Below are 19995 nucleotides of genomic sequence, written 5' to 3' on the forward strand. Positions count from 1 at the left end.
GTGATGCTGATCTAGGGACCACACTTTGAGAACCACAGGCTTAGACTAACCCGTAAAATACAAGGGTAAGGTACTCGAACTAGTTGGGTTTATAATGGTAATACTAAAACTACCATTGAGTGCTTAGATTGTTAGCCGTTGCTAAGCGCTCACACGTTAGATAGGTACACAACACTACCATCATTTTGCAGATAAGGAAACTAAGACTTCTAGAGATTGTTTCTTAAACGCCACAGCTACTTAGCTCATTTCCTAAATGGTACGTCTCCATCCCAGGTCTAACCGACACCAAAGCCTGAATTCTTCACTACCCTATGCTGCCCAAGACAGTTGTAAGATTAAAATCCTTTTTCCTTCTTGTTAAGCCCACGGCCACTCGCACTCCACGATGGAGAAGGTCGGTCCAGGGTGAAACGCAGTCTCAGTCACCAGGGCATTCCTCGAGTGTGCTCTAGGAACCGGAGCGGAAGGGGCGGGGCTTCGGTTGCGGAAGGGGCGGGCTTGGCTCTGCAGGAAGTCCGGTGTTGATGATGGCTCTATTGCCCAAGAGCCAGTAGCAGGGGTCCCGGCTCTTCCCTTGGGCTGATTCCGTCCCCACACCCGACCCGGCACAGTCCGGGAGAGACTGCGGCGGCGGCGACTCCGCCCGCCGCCATGCACGACGCCTTTGAACCGGTGCCGATCCTAGAAAAGCTGCCTCTGCAGATCGACTGTCTGGCTGCCTGGGGTGAGCCGAGGGGCCAGGCGGGGTCAGCGCGGGAGCGGCTGGGACCTTTCACGAGGCGAGGGAAGTGGACAGGAGTCAGGCTGTGTGGACTGCGGTCGAACGCCGTCAGAGAGGGGCCTAGGATGAGGGAGGGCAGAGCACTGTTGACAGCGAGGGTGGTGGAGCTGTTTGCTTTTGATGGTTTGTTTGTTTTTTTTGCATTGAACAAGTTAACAGCTATGTCTTTTCCCCCGTAATGATCGCTCATCGCTTACTTCTAATTACTGTAGCTAACTTGTTACTCTCCACTCTTAATCTAGCCGAGTGGTTGATTGCCTTATAGTCAAAATGCCCAAGTTACCTAGCTTTTCTAGGTAGAAGAGCATCATTCCAGGCTGTCATGAAACCTAACCTATAAAAACTTGCATGATCCTTTTGGGATTGGCCAGTGCAGAAAGCAGGGTCAGGTATCTCTTCTCTGCTCCAGAATACAAATGGTTTCTGAAATAAACCTTGACTCTTAACTACAAACATTATGCTCCTATCTGTGAGTGTGTGTCTGATAACCAAAGACCAAACAGAAGTAATTTCAGTCTTTCCTGTTAATGTCCAGGTCCTAGAAATCAAGGGCCATAAAAAGGTGGCTCAACCCTCAATCAGATCTTATATTGAGCCAGGTACCCATGATGGGCCTGGTGGAAGCTGGTGTCCTATTCATTATCTGTGGACAGTGCCACCTAGTCAGAGTTCTCCACATCCGTTTCAGTAAGGTGCTTTCACTCTAGATCTTCTTATTAATGTGTGCCCCTCACCACCACCCCAGCCTTTAGCAGCCCTGGACCTCTTTTTTTTTTTTTATTGAAGTATAGTTGATTTACAATGTTGTGTTAATTTCTACTGTACAGCAAAGTGATTTAGTTATATATATATATATACACATTATTTTTCATATTCTTTTCCATTATGGTTTATCACAGGATATTGAATATAGTTCCCTGTTCTCTACAGTAGGACCTTGTTGTTTAGCTCTGGGCCTCTTTAAAGTCACACCTCCACAGCAAGCTGTCCTAGGGTTAAGGAGAGAATCCTTCCTCCTCCAGATGTCTCAAGAAAACCGCCATTTTTCTGTCATTAAATGCTCTCAGTAAAAATTAAAAATAAATAGAGGAGAAATAAAGAAATTGAAAAAATGAAAGACCTGACACTCAGCACAAAGGGGCTCATTCTCCTGTTTCTTCATCAAGTATGTATTAAGTGCCTACATGGACCAGTCTCTCTGCTAGAGACAAGAATACAAGGATGAATAAGAAACAATGCCTGTGCTCCTAGGACACAACATGGCAGTCAAAGAAATATGAACAGACTACGATGCAAGATAAATGATACTAGAGACATATGCTGCCTAACATGGGAACGTGGAGGGAGGGGTATTCCACTCAGCCTCGGACATATACTTCTGAAAAGGATGGATGCAGCTACTTATCACACTGTACTTAGCTTGTCAGAATTCTTGACTCTGATACCCTGTGGGACTAGCAGTACACATATCTCAGTCTCTTTCACCAACTCCGGTTCGTGTCAGTGAAGATTGCCTGAACCTGTGCTTTCCAGAAATACAGTTTTTGAAATGGTAGATAGCTTTCACTCTGCCTGATCTCCAAGCAAACAGGAGAAACACCCATTGCCTACTAGGATGCTGTGATAGGTATTGGCTACAAGAGGCCATTTACTGCCTTGTGCCTCAAAACTACTTTATTTTCAGACTTTACCAGCACTAAATATTGCTATTTCTAGTTGTTACCCCTTCTATCTACACCATGACCTTAGGCGGAAAGTTCATCCAGGAACCTCCAGGCTTCTGGAGAGCCAGACAATATTGGAGGTGGAAGATGTCACAGAGCCACCGTAATCCATCTCCTGGGATATGGAAATGAGGAAAATACTGATGATGACTTCTCCTGAAACTCTGTAGTTGTAGAATCCAGCTGCCTCTTCAGCATCTTCATTTGGATATCTGGTTGCATGGCCAAAACAGTTCTTGATTTCAAAACATGCCTGTCCCCCTGTATCCCATAGCTCAGCATATGGCATTTCTGTTTGCCCATTTGGTTAAGGCCCAAATCATTGGAATTATTCTTGGCTTCTCTTATTCTCTTATACACCACATCCAATCCATCAGCAAATCTTGTCTGCTCCACCTCCTGAAAAATTCCACAATCCAGTCACTTCTCTCCATCTCTGCTGTTAACTACTGTTGACGAAGACCAGTCTCTCTCATCTGAATTACTGTAGTAGTCTTCTAACTGATTACCCTGGGTTTGCCATTGTGCCATTTGCAGTATTTTAGCCACACAGAGGTAGAGTGATCCTTTGAAAACTTAATCTAATTGCATCTCTCCTCTGCTCAAAACCCTCCAGTAGCTTCACATCACAGCTAGAATAACAACACCTGTCATCACAGCACCTGTCATGATCAGGCCTCTGGTTACTTCCCTGATTTTATCCCCTTTGTTCTTATCCCTTGCTCCTTTCTGATACTAGTTACACTGTCTTCCTTGTTCCATGAGCACAAAAGCATGTAACTATCTCAGGGCCTTTGCACTTGCTGTTTCCTCTGCCTGGCACTCTCTTGTCCTAGGTATTACATGGCTCCTTCCTCATTTCATTTGCTGAAATGTCACATAAATCTGCAAGACCTTCCCTAACTATTCTATATAAAAGAAAATACCACATCCACCAATGTGCTACTCTTTTACTCAGCCTTGTCTTCTTTCACAGATTGCCACCTAATGCTATTTTATATGTTATTATTGTCTCTCTCATTCCATATTAGAATATAAATTTCTTCAGAGCAGTAACTTTGTTTTGTACATAGGTTTATTTGCAGTGCCTAGAACAGTTCCTGACTCATAATGGATACTTATTAAATATTTGCTTAATTAATTAATAGTAGTAATGGCTTCCATTACTGAGTACTAATCTGTATTAAGCATTTATGAAATAATAACAACTCCATTTTGCAGAAGAAGAACCTGAAAATTTAAGTAGTTTTTCCAAGGTCACATCCAGTAAATCATGTCTGATTCTAGAGCCTGTTTCTCAAACTTTGATGTATATTCAGAGCCTATAAAAAATGTAGGGTGTGTGTGTGTATCTGTGTGTGTGTATACCCAATCATTTTTATTTATATTTTCCAAAGAAACAATGGAAAAATAAATCAAGAATGATTAAAATGGTTACCCATAGGGCTTCCCTGATGGCGCAGTGGTTGAGAGTCCGCCTGCCGATGCAGGGGACACGGGTTCGTGCCCCGGTCCGGGAAGATCCCACATGCCGCGGAGCAGCTGGGCCCATGAGCCATGGCAGCTGAGCCTGCGCGTCCGGAGCCGGTGCTCCACAACGGGAGAGGCCACAACAGTGAGAGGCCCGCGTACTGCAAAAAAAAAAAAAAAAAAAAGTTACCTATAGCAGAAGGAAGAAAACGGGGAAGTGGACAAGGAGGGACTTCTCATAGTTTTAGCTTTGGAACTAGGTAAATGTCTCATGTAATTAAAAAATGCAGATTTTGGGGCACCACCACAGAATCATTGCATCGGAATCTCTGGGAGCAGGGCTTAGGAATGTGCATTTTAGTAAGTCCAAGTGATTCTGATGCAGCTAAACAAGGGCTGATGCTTTGAGAAACACTGTTCTTTGCCGTATGACCCAAAGAAGAGAAGTGCCCACTACCCTGTTCGTCTGTGTACTCCCTGCTGTGTTCAGCAGTGGTTGTTTATCACATGAGTTTGGACTGGGTTGCAACGTTGGATGGAGCTTCACTAGGGTAATTGTGAGCTAGAGGGCTCTACCTTCCTTCCCAGGATGAATCATGTCTAACCTGTGGCTCAGGATTAGGCCATCAGGAATTTTCTAGGGCTGACTCTTGTTTGTTTTTGCATGTGTTACCGTTTGTGTAGTGTGTTCCACTTTCTGATGTGCAATGTTGAGTCTCAGAAGGGACTGTCTATCCCGTGCTCTGCCTGCTCTGCAGGCTTTTCATTTTCTGTGTCTTGTGTGCACGGCTGTGTTATATGATGACATAGAGTGTGCACAGGCCAGCCTGGGTCAGGTCCTCTGGCCATCTGAGCCCCCACTGACGTCTGTAACCAAATCAAGCCTCTTCAGAGCTCTGTGCCATCATTACCCCTGGGTGATACACTGTTTTTCTTTTCTTTTTAATAAATTTAATTAACTTATTTATTTTTGGCTGCATTGGATCTTCATTGGTGCGTGTGGGCTCTCTCTAGTTGCGGCGAGCGGGAGCTACTCTTCATTGCGGTGCGTGGGCTTCTCATTGCAGTGGAGCACGGGCTCTAGGCGTGTGGGCTTCAGTAGTTGTGGCGCACGGGCTTAGTTGCTCCGTGACATGTGGGATCTTCCTGGACCAGGGATCGAACCCGTGTCCCCTGCATTGGCAGGCGGATTCTTAGTCACCACGCCACCAGGGAAGTCCCCACTGTTTTTCCTTATGAGTTTGAGGTTAGGAATGAGTATGTGTGTGGTGCTTTTACTAGTTAAAAGAAAGCTGTTAACAATACTTTGCATGTATGAGAAATGCATTTTCCTCAGCATCTCCAAAGGAATGCTTGAGAAAGGTCAAATAAAATTTCAATTTAATTTTTTTTTTAATTTCAGTGAATTTGTCTGATTCAGTTTCATGACCAATAGAGTAGACATTTGATAGAAACATCTATTGGTAAATAAACATTTCAATAAAAATGGAAAGCAGACTCTTAAAAGTCATACTTAGGAGTTTGGCTTCATATTTTGGTAGTACAGCTTCATGAGGATTTTGTTAAGCCCCAGTGTGACAGCATTGGAGCTATGCTGTAAGGTAACAGATAGCAAACACGGAAGTACACATAGAGTGAGACCAGCTGAGGGGTCCCTGGAGAGACTCTGTTGGGGAGGGCTGTTGCCGGGTACCTTGTAGAGGTAAAATTGATAGGCCTTGCAGACCAGGGTGGGAGATGAAGCTGTTTTGAAAGAGGTAAAGAAAAATAGGAACTGGCAGGGGCTTGGGGGTCACAGTGGAGAGGATGGGGAAGATGGTGAACATTATGGTGGCCTTTTTGCTATAGATTTTTCTATATGTTATAAGTGAATTAAAAAATATTCTACTTCATTTTATTTGTATTTGAAACATTAGTGGGTGTCCTAAAAATCAACTTTAATATTTTCAATTGCTCAATACAGTGATATCTATAAGTAAAGTTCTAAACATAATATCGTTTGCAAAGCAAGCATTGTGAACTGAATTCTTTTCTTTTTTTCACCATGTTCTGCTCCGACATAAATCACCAGTGTTCCATTGGAGCTAGTGTTATTTCTGATTTCCACTTATGTCATTGAGAGCACACTGTGTCTTAACTTTCTGTGCTCTGCCTTTACTTTAAAACCCAAAAGAGGACAGAGTCACTATCTTTTTCTGGAATGCTAAGGACATCAACCTGGAGAAATATTCCTGATGTGGCTCCTGACCTGTTTTTATAAACATGACCATTGTCTTTCAGACAGCCTGTGGCTGACACCTATTCTTTTGAGATGGGATGCCTTAGTAAGTGCATTGTAGCATGGGGTTAAGGATCAGACAGACTGGAGTTGGAATCCTGCCACTGCTACACATATCTTACTACATGTGTGACTCTGGACAAGTTACCTAGGCCTCAACTTTCTCATCTATAAAATGGGGATTTAAGAAAAGGACATAAGTCAAAGGATAGTTGTTATAACCTATGATAAGTGCTTAGCATTTCCTGGAACACAACGCATGTTCTATAAAGTTTATCTATTTATGTCATTATCTAATATTTTATTTTGCAAAACATCAAGAGTTTATGAAAGGAATAAGTGACTATTACAACCTCAAAAACCTGAGGAAGTACATGCTTAACTTCCCTTAGTGATTTAATATAAATCTGTCAGAGTAATTATTTAAGTCCTGTCAGAACCTTTTGCCTTTTAGCCTAAACCGATGTCTCCCAAAATGCTGTCCCTGAACAAACAGCATCAGCATCACTTGGGGACTTGTTAGAAATGCAGATCCCCAGGCCCACTTCCAGACCTACTGAATCAGAAACTTGAGGGCAGGGCCTAGCAATCTGTTTTAATAAATCCCCAAATAATTCTGATACACGCCAAAGTTTAAGAACCACTGGCCTAGACCATCATTTTTTAAATTTTAAATAATAGGTTTATTGAGATGTAATCCATATACCATATAATTCACCCATTTAAAGTGTACAATTCAGTGGTTTTTAGTACATTCACAGAGTTGTGCAAGTATTGCCACAATTTTAGAACATTTTCATCACCCTAAAAAGAAACCCCGTTTCTTTTTCCCCAGTCCCACCAGCCCCATTTTCCTAAGCCTACGAGCCCCAGGCAACCACTGATCTTTCTGTCTCTAGATTTGCCTATCCAGGACATTTCATGTAATAGAATCATGCAATATGTAGCCTTTTTTGTCTGGCTTCTTTTATTTAGCATAATGTTGTCAGATCCATCCTATTGTAGCATATATCAGCACTTCATTCCTTTTAATGGCTAATAGTCCATTGTATGGATACGTCACATTTTGTTTATCCATTCATCAGTTGATGGATACTTGGGTTCTTTCCATCTTTTGGCTATTGTGAATAATACTCCTGTGAACATTTATGTACAAGTTTTTGTGTGGACATATGTTTTCATTTCTGTTGTGTGTATGCCCATGGGTGGAATTCCTGGGTCATATGATAACTCTATGTTTAGTCTTTTATGGAACTATCAGACTGTTTTTCAAAGGGCTGCACCATTTTATTTTCCTGCCAACAATGCGTGAGGGTTCCAGTTTCTTCACGTCTTTGCCAACACTTATTATTATCTGTTAGACCATGTTTTGAGATAATGAATTCTGTAAGTTTAATATGCTATGGCACTTCTTATTTTTCCTAAAGTAAAATCATCAAACCTTCAAAGGATGCCTTTTAGCTGTTATTTCTGAGATCAGATACCTAGTTTTATGTTTATACTACCCATTTTATGATTTTATAAACTTCCATCAAATTTTTGGTCAGTTTCATTTTGAAACAATGAAGCCAGGGACATTTTTCATTCTCTAATATGTCTCACCTAGTTCAATAAATATTTCTTCAATTAGTTGATTCTGAAACATTTCTTTCTCTTTTTTTTTTTTTTTTTTTTTTTTTGGCTGCACGGCACAGCATGTGGGATCTCAGTTCCCCAACCAGGGATCGAACCTGTGCCCCCTGCAGTGGAAGTGCAGTCTTAACCACTGGACCACCAGGGAAGTCCCTCAAACATTTCTTGAATATAAACATTCCTTAGTTTTGCAAAACACCTACTATCAAAAGCAACTCATTTGCTCAACCCTTTGATTTCTGATTATAAGCTCCAGCTAAAGAAATAGGGTCTTACTAAAGCTGATGGTCCTTTTCTTTTCCAGAGGAATGGCTGCTTGTTGGAACGAAACAGGGTCATCTTCTTCTCTATAGGATTCGGAAGGATGTTGGTAAGTGGCAGCTTTTCAGAACAAAGTACGAGGTGGCTTACTGCTCATGTAAAAATATATATATATATATATATGTATACACTGTAAAATCAGTGATTCCTGGACCATTAAAAGAGTGCTTGCTTCAGCGGCACATATACTAAAACTGGACCGTTAAAAGAGTGACTGCGGGTTGGCAGTAGTGCAGTGGAAAAGTGGGGAGAAACTTGTGAGAATCTCCAGGGTTTTCTCTTTTTTTCAGACTGTATTTCCCTACCCCCATCTGGGAGGTGAGGCTAGATGTTTTTTCCCTTCTCACTTCTTGGAGACTCATACCAGAAATAAGAAATATTACAGTGAGAGTAAAATTCTCATGTAAATGGTATGGTAGTAGGAAAAAAAAATTAAGAGCCATTGATGTTAAAGATCTTGTTAAACTTCTGCGGGGTGGACTAGGACAGAGGGGACCTGGGCTTGAGTCAGGTTTTACTTCTCCCCAGTCACGTGACTATGAGTAGGTCCTTTCCAATGTCAGTTTCCTCTTCCATAAAGCATCTCACAAAATTGCTGGGGTCAGATGCAAGGACTTTGAAAACTAAAACTTTAATCAAATATTTCTTTGTCAGTAAAAATGTAGAATAACTAAAAGTATTTGACGTTTATTCTGTTAGAGTGCCCTCTAATGGGGAAAAAAGTACCTTGCTCCCTTTTCCTAATTTTATTCATGTTCTCTGTGGAAAATTGATGTGTTTGGATATTATACCCTGGAGCTACAGAGTATAGAAGTCAGCTGTTAATGCCAGAGTAGGTTGAACCATATTAAATTGTCATTATTTGGCTATATTAGAAAAAACAAAATTTCATAGCTTTCAACCTAATATATAACTTATCATAGTGAATAGCTTAATGTAAGTGTGGAAATAGAGCCTTCTCTTTGGAACCTGTAGCAAGGGTAACATATTGGGGAAAAAAGAGTATCTTACTGGTGTAAAGGAGGAAAAAATTCTTTTTAACTCTACCCATCTTAGGTTGATTGTATGGGGACCTGTAAATCAGAGAAGCAACAAGACAAAGGAAAAGGACTTTGAGTTTCTACAGTGGCAAATTATGGGAAGGCAAATATATGGGGGAACTAATTAGAGATGTTTGTTATGTAGATTCCTCTGGTGCAGTCTGTGGGCTGATATGGGTCTCGAGTTGTCTCTAAATTGATTAAATATTGTCCTTGATAGAGAGGAGATGGGAGGCACCTTTGTAAATTTGTGTCTGGCTCTTTGGCAGATGGTGGAGAGCAGAGAGCTTTTCTTGTATCTGCTTCTTCTCAGTTACCTTCAACTCAAAATAATCCTTGTGCCAGAGTAGCATATTTTGGGGTGGCATATTCTGCTACCCTTCACCGGTGCAATTGGGAGGGAGGAAGGTACCTGGTCAGGTTCTGTGGTGGGATAAGAAGAGAAACCAGAAGATCAAAACAGGGTTTACAGTAAGTCCCCTACATACGAACGAGTTCCATTCTGACAGCCCGTTCGTAAGTCCAGCAAAGTTAGCCTCGGTGTCCAACAAAGTTAGCCTAGGTAGCCAGCTAACACAATCAGAAGTCAAGCTGCAATTTCACTCACGCCTGATGTTGATGGAACACGCATTCGCATCTTCGAAAGTTCGCACCTTGGAAGGTTCGTACGTAGGGGACTTACTGTATTTCATTTCTAAGTTTTTCAACTTTCCTTTAAATCAGGAGTCAGCCAACTTGTTCCAAAAAAAGGACTAAATGTTACCTGAAAACTGGGTTTGCCTCTTAGTGGGTGTTGAGCCAAAAGACACAACCAAGGCAGAGAGTGGGAGAAGGAAGGATTTATTACTTGCAACAAGTAAGGAAAACACTAGGGATCTTTCCCAAAGCACTGTCTCCCCAAACAGCAAAGTTGGGGAAGTTTTTAAGCTAAGGGTCCATGCATATTCATGAAGGGCCTTGGATAGTTGAGAGTCCAAGCGTCAGCTGAGTGAAGTGACTGAGGGTCTGAAAAGGTCAACATCATCATCCCTTAGGTTCCAGTTGATCTGGTGGTTGAGCACCTTAGAGGGGGTTAAATTCTGCAAAATCTCAAGAAAGCGAGGCTAATCTTTACCACTGAAACAGAACTGGGAGTCTTTTCACCTGATTTTTTATCTTTTCTATTGTTACTTCTCTTGCCTGCTAAAGGTTTGTTCTTTTGTTCCCTTAAGATCGTTATTACTGAGATCTGTCCAAGGACAAGCATTGTGGCCAGGCTTAGCTCACAAAATGGCTTAGGCCAAAAATGGCTTCTCTTATATCAAGAAAACCATGACTGGTTCTCTTTCTCCAGGTACCCTCTACCTTATTGACTTACACAAATAGTAAATGTTTTAGGCTTTGCAGGTCATAACATCTCTGTGGTGACTACTGTACTCTGCTACTGTAGCAAAAGAGCAGCTGTAGACAGCATGTAAATGAATGGGTGTGGCTGTGTACCAGTAAAGGGTAATTTACAAAAACAGGTGGAGGACTGGATTTGACCCCAGGCAGTACTTTGCTGGCCCTTGCTTTAAATTTTAGTCCTCAGAGCCAGAATATTTGTATTCTGTGACATTGACCCAGTCTGTAATTTAAAAATTAAGCCTGCCTTTGGTTTTATTCGGCTTTCAACAACCGTGTTTTGACTGTCTACTGCGGGCTCAGATGACATGTAAAGCAGGGAGATAAAGAGAGCCTAATAGGGCTTCCCTGGTGGCGCAGTGGTTGAGAGTCCGCCTGCGGATGCAGGGGATGTGGGTTCGTGCCCCGGTCCAGAGGGATCCCACATGCCGCGGAGCGGCTGGGCCCGTGAGCCATGCCCGCTGGGCCTGCACGTCCGGAGCCTGTGCTCCGCGGCGGCGGGAGAGACCACAGCAGTGAGAGGCCCGCCTACCGCAAAAAAAAAAAAAAAAAAAAAGAGCCTAATATTCTTATCCCAAGAGATAATCAGTTCTTTGTGCCATCAAATACTAAATACGCTGATAAAGTAACTTGTTTAATATATCATTTCTGTATTAAGGAATTGAAAACTAAACTATAAGAATAAACTTTTCAACATACTATAGACTCAAACTGGTAATATTAATGTTAATGTGACTTGGAACCCTGGTGCCAACTGTTCCTTGCCCTGTGACCAATTCACCATGTAACCTTTGACAAGTTAGTTAATCTTCCTCAGTTTCCCCACAGGTAACTTGAATAGCAATATTAACCTACCTTAGATAATTAGGAAATCAAACTGATTAGAGACTTCACTTCTCCCTATACCCCTAGAGAACAGTTCAGTTTTGGACCAGCTCTAGTGTGTTTATGGGCCAGAAGTAGACCTGGGCCTCCATGAATCAGCCATAGAACTAACTGGGTTTCTAAATTTGAGATATTCCAAACTGAAACCACTAGATGGCATTTGGGGAGGCTCCGAGGAGCTCCAGTTCTTTAGGTCTCAGCGCAGAAAGAATTCATTGAGAGGCAAAGCGATAGATAAGAAGTGATTTATTAGAATAGAATACTTGTGAGGCTTATAAGCGGGTGGGCGAGAGCGTGCCATGCCCCGAGAACTTAGTGGGCTACAGTTTTATAATCAAAGGAAAAGTGGGGAGGGGGAAAAGACCACCTTCTTCCTCATTCTAGAGTAGGTGTCATGCTTCTGTCATCAGTTCCTCCTCCACGTCAGGCAAAGGAATTTTCTTATCCCTACATGGTCAAGCCAGGACTGTCATGGCGCAATGGAAATGAGCAAAAAGGTAGTAACATATGCTAAAAGTGGCACATCATCTCAGGTTTCAGTATAATGTCACCTTTTCCTTATATTTTTGTTTTTAGTGCGTGCAGAGGAGCATGTTCTAGGAATCACTAACTTACTGAGCTCACTGGGAAGGATGTGTGTCTCATGCCACCATTGTTTTATTGTTTTGGAGCATGTTTCATGCTTCTGTTGCATGGTTTTGTTGCTAAGCAAGCCTGCTTGGTTTTGTGGTTAAATAAACCAGCTTTCTTGAGTGGTCATTAACTTACAGGGGTCTCCCATACTTTTTTCCTTACTTACAGTCCCCTAGTGGGATTGACTATTTAATTTCCTACTTTGTCTCTTTACTCTGTCCCTATCAAAACCTCAGTAAGGCTACGACCAGACTAACTTTCTGAGGGAAGGGAGAGAGCGGGTAGTGAGATGTCATGGAAAGACTGGGGTTAAGGGGACCTGGACTCTGATCTGATCTGAGCCATCCCCTTCCTGTGAGTTCACAAACGTCTCTAGGCTTCAATCTACTCAGAGACTTCAGTCTACTCTTAAACAGAGGAGTTAGATTACTTCTTACTTCTTATCTAAGATCTTAACAACTTTGTGTTTACTTCAGTGATGCCTCACCCTAGAGCAGTGGTTCTCAAAGTTTGGTCTTGTGGAGGAAAAATGTCACCTGCCATGTCAGTAAACAAAGGATGTGGCCCTCAAGCCATCAGGCAGCCACTGCAGCCTCAGACTGTGCGCCCTGAGGGTATTCAGGAGGGAGAAAAACAGGATGCTGGCCCTAGATAGTTAAGGTGCATATCAAAGGAATGATTTCAATGAGCCCAAGACTCTTGCATCCTACCATACATAGAAACTTGAGAAGTCTGATTTTCTTACATAGCAGTAATCTTTTGATGTCTGACTACCTGTTTTTTTTTTTGTCTGAACTCCTATATATCCTGGCTCCTCCCTGGCTTAAGTCCTTAGCAAGTCTACAGAATAAAACAGAATTCTCAACTTTTAGGTTGTGCATTTTTTTCCAGTCGACAGTTTCTAGACTCCAGGAGGTTCCCCAAAATCCTTTCAGAGGAGCCACAGCGTCGAAACTTGAGTTCACAGTAACACTAAAACATGATTGTTTTTTCACTGACATTTGCACAGACGGTACACAAGTAAGGCAGCTAAAACTGCTGCCCCTCATAACAAGTTCAAGACAGTGGTCGGCAGTCTTGTCCGCACCACACTGTCCAAGCAGTTGTATTTTTGCCCAGCATGTGCTCACAGTGCTTTTTTTTTTTCTTTAAGCCAGTTTCACTTAAGAATGTTCTTTGTGGGACAGTAAAAAGTATTAATTTTATTCTATCTTGACCTTTGAGAACACCTCTTTTCAATAATCTGTAATACAATGGGAAGTACACATGAAGCACTTCAGCTGTGTGCAAGGTACAAAGCCCAGTGGCTCTCTCAGGAGAAAAGTACTTATGTGATGGTTGGAGCAACGAGCTGAACTGACCACTTATTTCACGGAGCATCATTTTTGCTTGAGAGAATGACTAACAGACTGCGGTTTTTCAGACCATTTGGGTGTTTGGTAGATGTTTTCTCACAAAGGAACAAAGAGAGTCTGTCACTTCAAAGAAAACAACTGGCAGTGTTTGTTACTAATGATAAAGATAGAGCTTTCAAGAGAAAATTAGAATTGTGGAAAAATTGTATCCATCCCCCTGAGCTTGACAGCGTCTCCATACTTATGATTTTCCTGATGAGATGAGGGGTGATAATGAGCATGATTGTTTTTCAGCCCTTATAACAAAATGTGTCAACATTTGGAAAATCTGCGTAACTATGTGAACCAGTATTTTCCAGTGCATGAAATTTCTAAACCAAGCACGAATCAAAGAGCCATTTGAAGTGTAAGATAGACCAATGGACTTTTACAGAAAAGTTCATTAATAGGTTTCAGATTCCAGATTGCAAGAAACTCCATTTGTCAAATTTTTGTATAGCATCAAAGAAGATCCACAATTATCTGAAAAAGCTGTTAAAATATTCCTCTCTTTTCCAACTAAATGTCCACACGAGGACAGATGTTTGTCATATACCACAACCAAACAACGTATCAAAACAGATTAAATGCAGAAGCAGATGTGAGAGTCAGCTGTCTTCTATTAAGCCAGACATTAAAGAGATTTATAAAAGTGTAAAACAATGCTTTTCTTTTAAATTTGGAAAAATAGTTATTATTCATAAAAATGTTATTTACACTAATATGTAATGAGCTTATTACTGTTATGTTTAAGTCAGTTAATACATGTTTTGGAACTTCCCTGGTGGTGCAGTGGTTAAGAATCCGCCTGCCAATGCAGGAGACACGGGTTCGAGCCCTAGTCTGGGAAGATCCCACATGCCGCGGAGCAACTAAGCCCGTGCGCCACAACTACTGAGCCTGTGCTCTAGAGCCCACGAGCCACAGCTACTTAGCCCATGTGCCACAACTACTGAAGCCTGAGAGCCTAGAGCCCGTGCTCCACAACAAGAGAAGTCACCGCAGTGAGAAACCTGCTCACCTCAACGAAGAGTAGCCCCCGCCCGCTGCAACTAGAGAAAAGCCCTCAAGCAGCAAAGAAGACCCATAGCAGCCAAAAATAAATAAATATATAAATTTATTTAAAAAAAATTTTTTTTAAATACACATTTTTTAAATTCCTCAGTTTTAATTTGTAATGGTAAGCATTGATAGCTATAATCCATGTAAAAGTTCTGGTCCTCAGTAAGTTTTAAGATGAAGGGGTCCTGAGGCCAAAAAGTGTGAGAATCTTTGCCCTAGATAATTCTGCTCATAAAGAGAATTGTTAGAGGTAATAAAGTCCTTTTCAAATACAGAACTCTTTATCAAGCAGTAACGGCTGATTTTTTTTTTTTTTCTTGTGCTATGTAATGGCGTAATACAGGGCAGGTTTCTGAATCTCCCAGAACTTCAGGGCCCTGTCTTCATCTCCTCTTCTGTGGGACATGTGGAGGAAGTAAGACCAGCTTTGGTGGTGTGGGCCCTGGTGGCTGCCTCAAAGAATCTCCATCGATTTGAGCGGTTGGCCGTGTACATAGTCTCTCCCCAAGCTGGGAGGCAGGTGGCAGGGTGTGGGCTCAGCACACAGGCTTTACGTAAAGTCAGCCCTGAGTTTGCCTCTGGGCTTTCTCTCACTGGCTGCTACCTAACTGCTTGACCTGTCAGGTTCCTCAGATATGAAATTAGAATAATAATACCTACTTCTGGAGGTGGTTGTGAAGTTACAGAGAATACATAGAAATTTTAAAATCCAGAGCCTGGCACTTAGCTATTGCTTAGTTAATGATAGCGGCTGTTATTATTGTGATAATTATTCTCTTTTTGACTCTGGGGACTTTTGACCCTAAATGTTTTGGTCATCCCAGCAAGGCTGGCTTCATGTGTTTTTTATGGTCTATAACTTTCTTCCCCTTTTTAGCAAGTGTCAGCAGAGGTAGCATCACCTGAGAGTGGCAGTAAGTGTAGATGCATTAAATTGCTTTAGCTCTGGGGATGGTATTGTTCGCTCTGTCCTGTCATATGGGACACAGGGTAACCGCTGGGATTTAGTCTGTCTTAGTCTAAGGATGCTTTGGGCTGGGATTCATTGCTGAGGCTCCTATATTTGACTGTTACTTTTTACACTCTTTTGGTGACATACTTTACCAAGGTACTATTATGTAGGATAAAATCCTCATAAGTACCTTGCAGCTTCAGTAAAATGTGGTGTGGTCCTTTCTGCTAATGCCAAGTGAAGGTACATGACACCCTCTGTTCTAAAATTGGAGTTGAAAACAACTTACTGTACTCAATAAAGACAACTGGCTATTTTAGATCTCCAACTTCTAGTCTTTAAGGAATTTTTTATAATTCATGTAGGAGAGCAGTATGGAGCAGCATTTTTTGTCATAGTTATTTTTATATGTATCCCTGTGTTTGGAAACGTGAATGTTTGTTTCTTTCCCATAGGTTGCAACAGGTTTGAAGTGACATTAGAGAAATCCAATAAGAACTTCTCCAAAAAGATTCAGCAGGTAGGCCGTGATGGTGGTCGCTACAAGAATATTTGACTTCTATGAGACCCTGTCAAAGCTAGGACTTTGGTAAAATTATTTATTCATCTTTGAATCCTCTGCTCTTTGTCCTCCCATTTACGCCGGGATCTCTGTCCATCCATCAAGTACTTGAGATCCTCTTTCACGAGCAGAAATTGTGATTGCACATAAGTCAGATCCTTGTCATTGATATGGGCTTTTTAGTCCCTTTTTAGTATTGCAGTTAAAATGAACATTTGTTAAACCTTGTCAGAAGTGTTTGAGTCTAATGATTTACTATTTTCCAGATCCATGTGGTTTCCCAGTTTAAGATTCTGGTCAGCTTGTTAGGTAAGAAAAGGGGTTGCATTTGTATTTCATGTGTCAAGAAACAAAAGCTATGACCTGATTAACCCTTTCATGGTTAATTTGATAGTTGTTACTTAACAATGAAACGGACACATTCCTAACCAGATGCAGCAGGGTACACAGGTAATAAAGGCACCAGCATCCCCCGTATCTTGAGCTCTGTTCTCCAAGAAGTATCACTTCATTCATTCAGTATTTATTGAGTCCTACTCTAGGCATTGGGGATACCAAGTTGAATGAGACATGGTTTCTATCTTTGAAACTTAGGTTCTGGTTTTGAAGACCAAAATGACAGAAAGTACTCATGTTACAGTGTGATAAGTCACAATGAAAATTTATAAAAAGTGTCGTGGGATCTTAGTAATGGGAGAGACATCATTGTCTAGTGGATGACTAGGGTTTCAACAGGAAGAGAGGGGTAGGCAGAGTGTTATAGGCAGAGGGAACAGCTTAAGCAAAGGCCCTGAAGTCTGGCCAGACTTAGGGTATATGGTGGAGACTGGAAAGAGACAGGTGAGAGATCAGGGCCAGACTATTCCAGGCCTTGTTTGAAAAGCCATAGTTTCATGGAAGGTGGCCAGTGAGGCCTTTTCATGACAAGCAGAAGAACTAGAAACTTGCCTCATGCTCTGTACTGTTCAGCCCAGGGCCCAAATGGTAGAATCATTTTAAACTTAGTTTCTAGTCAAGAGAGAAACATTTAAATTAACTAAAACTAGCTAAGAGGCCCAAGTGAAATTATTGCGCTGGCTTTGCTAGAAAAGAAATCCTTGCCATAGGTTTGTACAAAATGCACAGGGGGTTTCCTTTCTCTTACTGGAGCCTCCTAATATGAGTAGCTTTGAAAGGAATTTCTTGTACAAATATTGCATCACAAGTTTCCAGACTTGAGAAAGACAGAGTGTAAGAGTGTTCTTTGGAAGTGAAAGAGCTCTTTAATTCAAGCCAGCCCAAATTTAAAGGAACAAAATATACAAGTTTAGAAGACTAAGTGACTTCCTAAATGTTTCCATACTGGTCATGGACCAGAATAAGTCATTGTTAGTGAAGCTGAAGGTACATCTTCGACCAGTATTTGCCATTTGGTTCTTCTGGTTGTTACACAGTTATTTTGTGTGTGTGTGTGTGTGTGTGTGTGTGTGTCTTGAAGGTGGCTATACTAGAGAATTGTGAGAATTTATACGGGTGTTTTACCTCCTTCCAAACAGAAAATAATATTTATGTCCATGACCTATTGACATTTCAACAAATCACTACAGTTTCCAAGGCAAAGGGAGCATCACTGTTCACATGTGACCTCCAGGTAAGTGCGGGCGAGATGAAATTTGGCTTTGTGCTTTAATAAATGCAGCCTTTCCTACATCATTCCTACCATTAGATGGGAAGAATAACATTGATATCCAGACTCAGCAGGGACTCCAAAGACAATATTTGATTTTGGATTGTATTAGCGAAATTTCCCCCTTAAAATGTTGAAACATTTGCATTCCCTGTGTGTGCGCTACCGGACAGCTGTATTTCAGGAGGCAGCTAACCGAGGACGAAAATGCTTGCCATGGACAAACCATTAGTGGGAAATCAAGCCTGTAACAGTACATGAACATAGCTCTAGGGCATTAAAGTGACTCTTGTTCTGAATGTATCATTGTGGTCTTTGTCCTTAGGGAGTTTTCGTTATTCAGAAAAGACATTTCTCCTGATTTTTGCCAATTCATCATCCTTACCTTCTTCAAAATCTGCGTCACCCCTCTACTCAGCTTTGATCACTTTTTAGCACTTATGGTCTATATTGATGCTGCATCGTTTGTTGTATGCTTAGGCATTTCCGTCCCCTACTCCTTTAACGGATTGAAAGTGGGCCTGCTGTCACTGACACAGGCTGATCCCTGCCCCTGCAGGTATTGACAGCCATGAGCAAGAAGCATTTAAGAAAAAAAGGAGGAAGCAGTTATATAGGTTTTCCTCTCTAAGTATAAAGGCCCATGACATTTGCTGGGCCCGGGGCCTCTGACTGGCAGCCCTTGGAGAGGAAATGCTTCTCAGCCTGTTGTTTTTGAGCGCATCTTAGAGAGAATGGTGTGCTTTGGTTCAGCTTATCTGGCAGCATGACTTTGTATGACAAGGGATGTTCAGATTAGTAGCCTTTTCAAGGTAGAAAAGTCTCTAATATAGTTGTCAGTTCTGGAGTCATCGTGTGCACATCCTCATTCGCTCTGGGTGTCTCTTCCCAGCACACAGAGACTGGGGAGGAGGTGTTGCGGATGTGTGTGGCTGTGAAAAAGAAGCTGCAGCTCTATTTCTGGAAAGACAGGGAATTTCATGAATTGCAGGTACAGTCCACTGTTTCCTGGCCCATGGGTTGGGTGAGAGCTGCTGCTAAGTTGACCCACAGCTTGAAAGACTTGCTTTTCAGTTCCTGTGAAGCTCAGGAGCCCAGTCTTGATGTTCTCCCCAGATAAATGCTCTGCTAGGAGTACCTATGAGTTACTTGTGCCCACTTGTCAAAGTCTCCTGGCCTTCAGAGGCAGGAGTAGGACAATTCTACATCTCTGCAGATTCATTTATATCAAAGGGGGTTTTCACCTTTTCCGCATGCACCTTGTCCAGTTCATGGGTGACTTGTATTTTTATTATGGGTGGTTTCCTGGCCTCATGCTAAGAGAATTGTATTCAGATGAGGGTGACAGTAATTTTGCAGAATGGGTGTGGAATCACAGGAAGGTCATGGTTTTTTTCCTTTAACATCTTTCCAATTGAACTCTTGCTGTCTTTCTCCAGGGAGACTTTAGTGTACCAGATGTGCCCAAGTCCATGGCATGGTGTGAAAATGCTATCTGTGTGGGTTTCAAGAGAGACTACTACCTAATAAGGGTAAGATTTACTATTTTGCAAGTATCGTCAGTTTACCTTGGGGAAGGTGATTATGAGTCTACCTGGGAGAGATGATTATGTGCTTCTGAACTGTAGGTCAAGAGACTGCCTTAAGTAGAGTTTTTGGCATAACAGGGTTTGTGTTTGTATGTTTGATTATCTTTCATGCGCTAAACATCTTTCACAAATAAGATGTCTGCATATCTTAAGCCAGGCAGAGTCAACTCTCAGTTCTCTACATAATGAATTATCCATATCCTGTATCTAGTTATTGGGCTAGATAATTAGGGCTGCATGCCTCTGTCCAGTAGCATTATCATGGACTGCTATCTTGAGGCTTCAGTGCTGAGGAATTATATACTAATTTTAGTATTAACTTAAGTATTTTTAAGACTTTGAGTTTCCTGCCCCCCAAAATCTTTTAGTATATTTGTTGTAAAAATGATTTTCACTGTTTTTTTGTTAAATTTCAAAAGCCGTATGTGTTTATTATAGAAAATAAGAAAATATAGATAAGGAAAAGAAAAGAAGTGTAAGTCATCCGTAATTCTCCCACTCAGAAATAATCACTGTTAACATTTTGGTAATGGGCATCTGCCCTATTTACAAAAATCTCATGTTATACACGTTGTTTTATAACCTGCTTTTTCTCTTAAGTGGTAAATATCCACGACATT

At 41.6% G+C, this 19995-nt stretch overlaps 1 protein-coding gene across 3 annotated transcripts in view; it reads left to right on the top strand.

Annotated features, from left to right (window-relative positions):
- The first annotated feature begins 512 nt into the window (after window positions 1-512).
- VPS39 (VPS39 subunit of HOPS complex) overlaps window positions 513-19995 on the top strand; it is a 47509-nt gene continuing 28026 nt past the window's right edge. The window contains exons 1-7 of one of the 3 annotated variants that reach the window (XM_004273957.4): window positions 513-727; window positions 8193-8258; window positions 16014-16078; window positions 16387-16429; window positions 17656-17750; window positions 18679-18777; window positions 19226-19318. In XM_004273957.4, coding sequence (XP_004274005.1) covers window positions 655-727; window positions 8193-8258; window positions 16014-16078; window positions 16387-16429; window positions 17656-17750; window positions 18679-18777; window positions 19226-19318 — 534 coding nt within the window. In that variant the 5' untranslated portion in view covers window positions 513-654. Of the gene's footprint in view, window positions 728-8192; window positions 8259-16013; window positions 16079-16383; window positions 16430-17655; window positions 17751-18678; window positions 18778-19225; window positions 19319-19995 lie in introns of those variants that run through there. The other 2 variants (XM_033435698.2, XM_033435699.2) reach the window with 2 other exon arrangements.

The sequence above is a fragment of the Orcinus orca genome, chromosome 2, assembly GCF_937001465.1.
Source record: "Orcinus orca chromosome 2, mOrcOrc1.1, whole genome shotgun sequence".
Taxonomy (NCBI): domain Eukaryota; kingdom Metazoa; phylum Chordata; class Mammalia; order Artiodactyla; family Delphinidae; genus Orcinus; species Orcinus orca.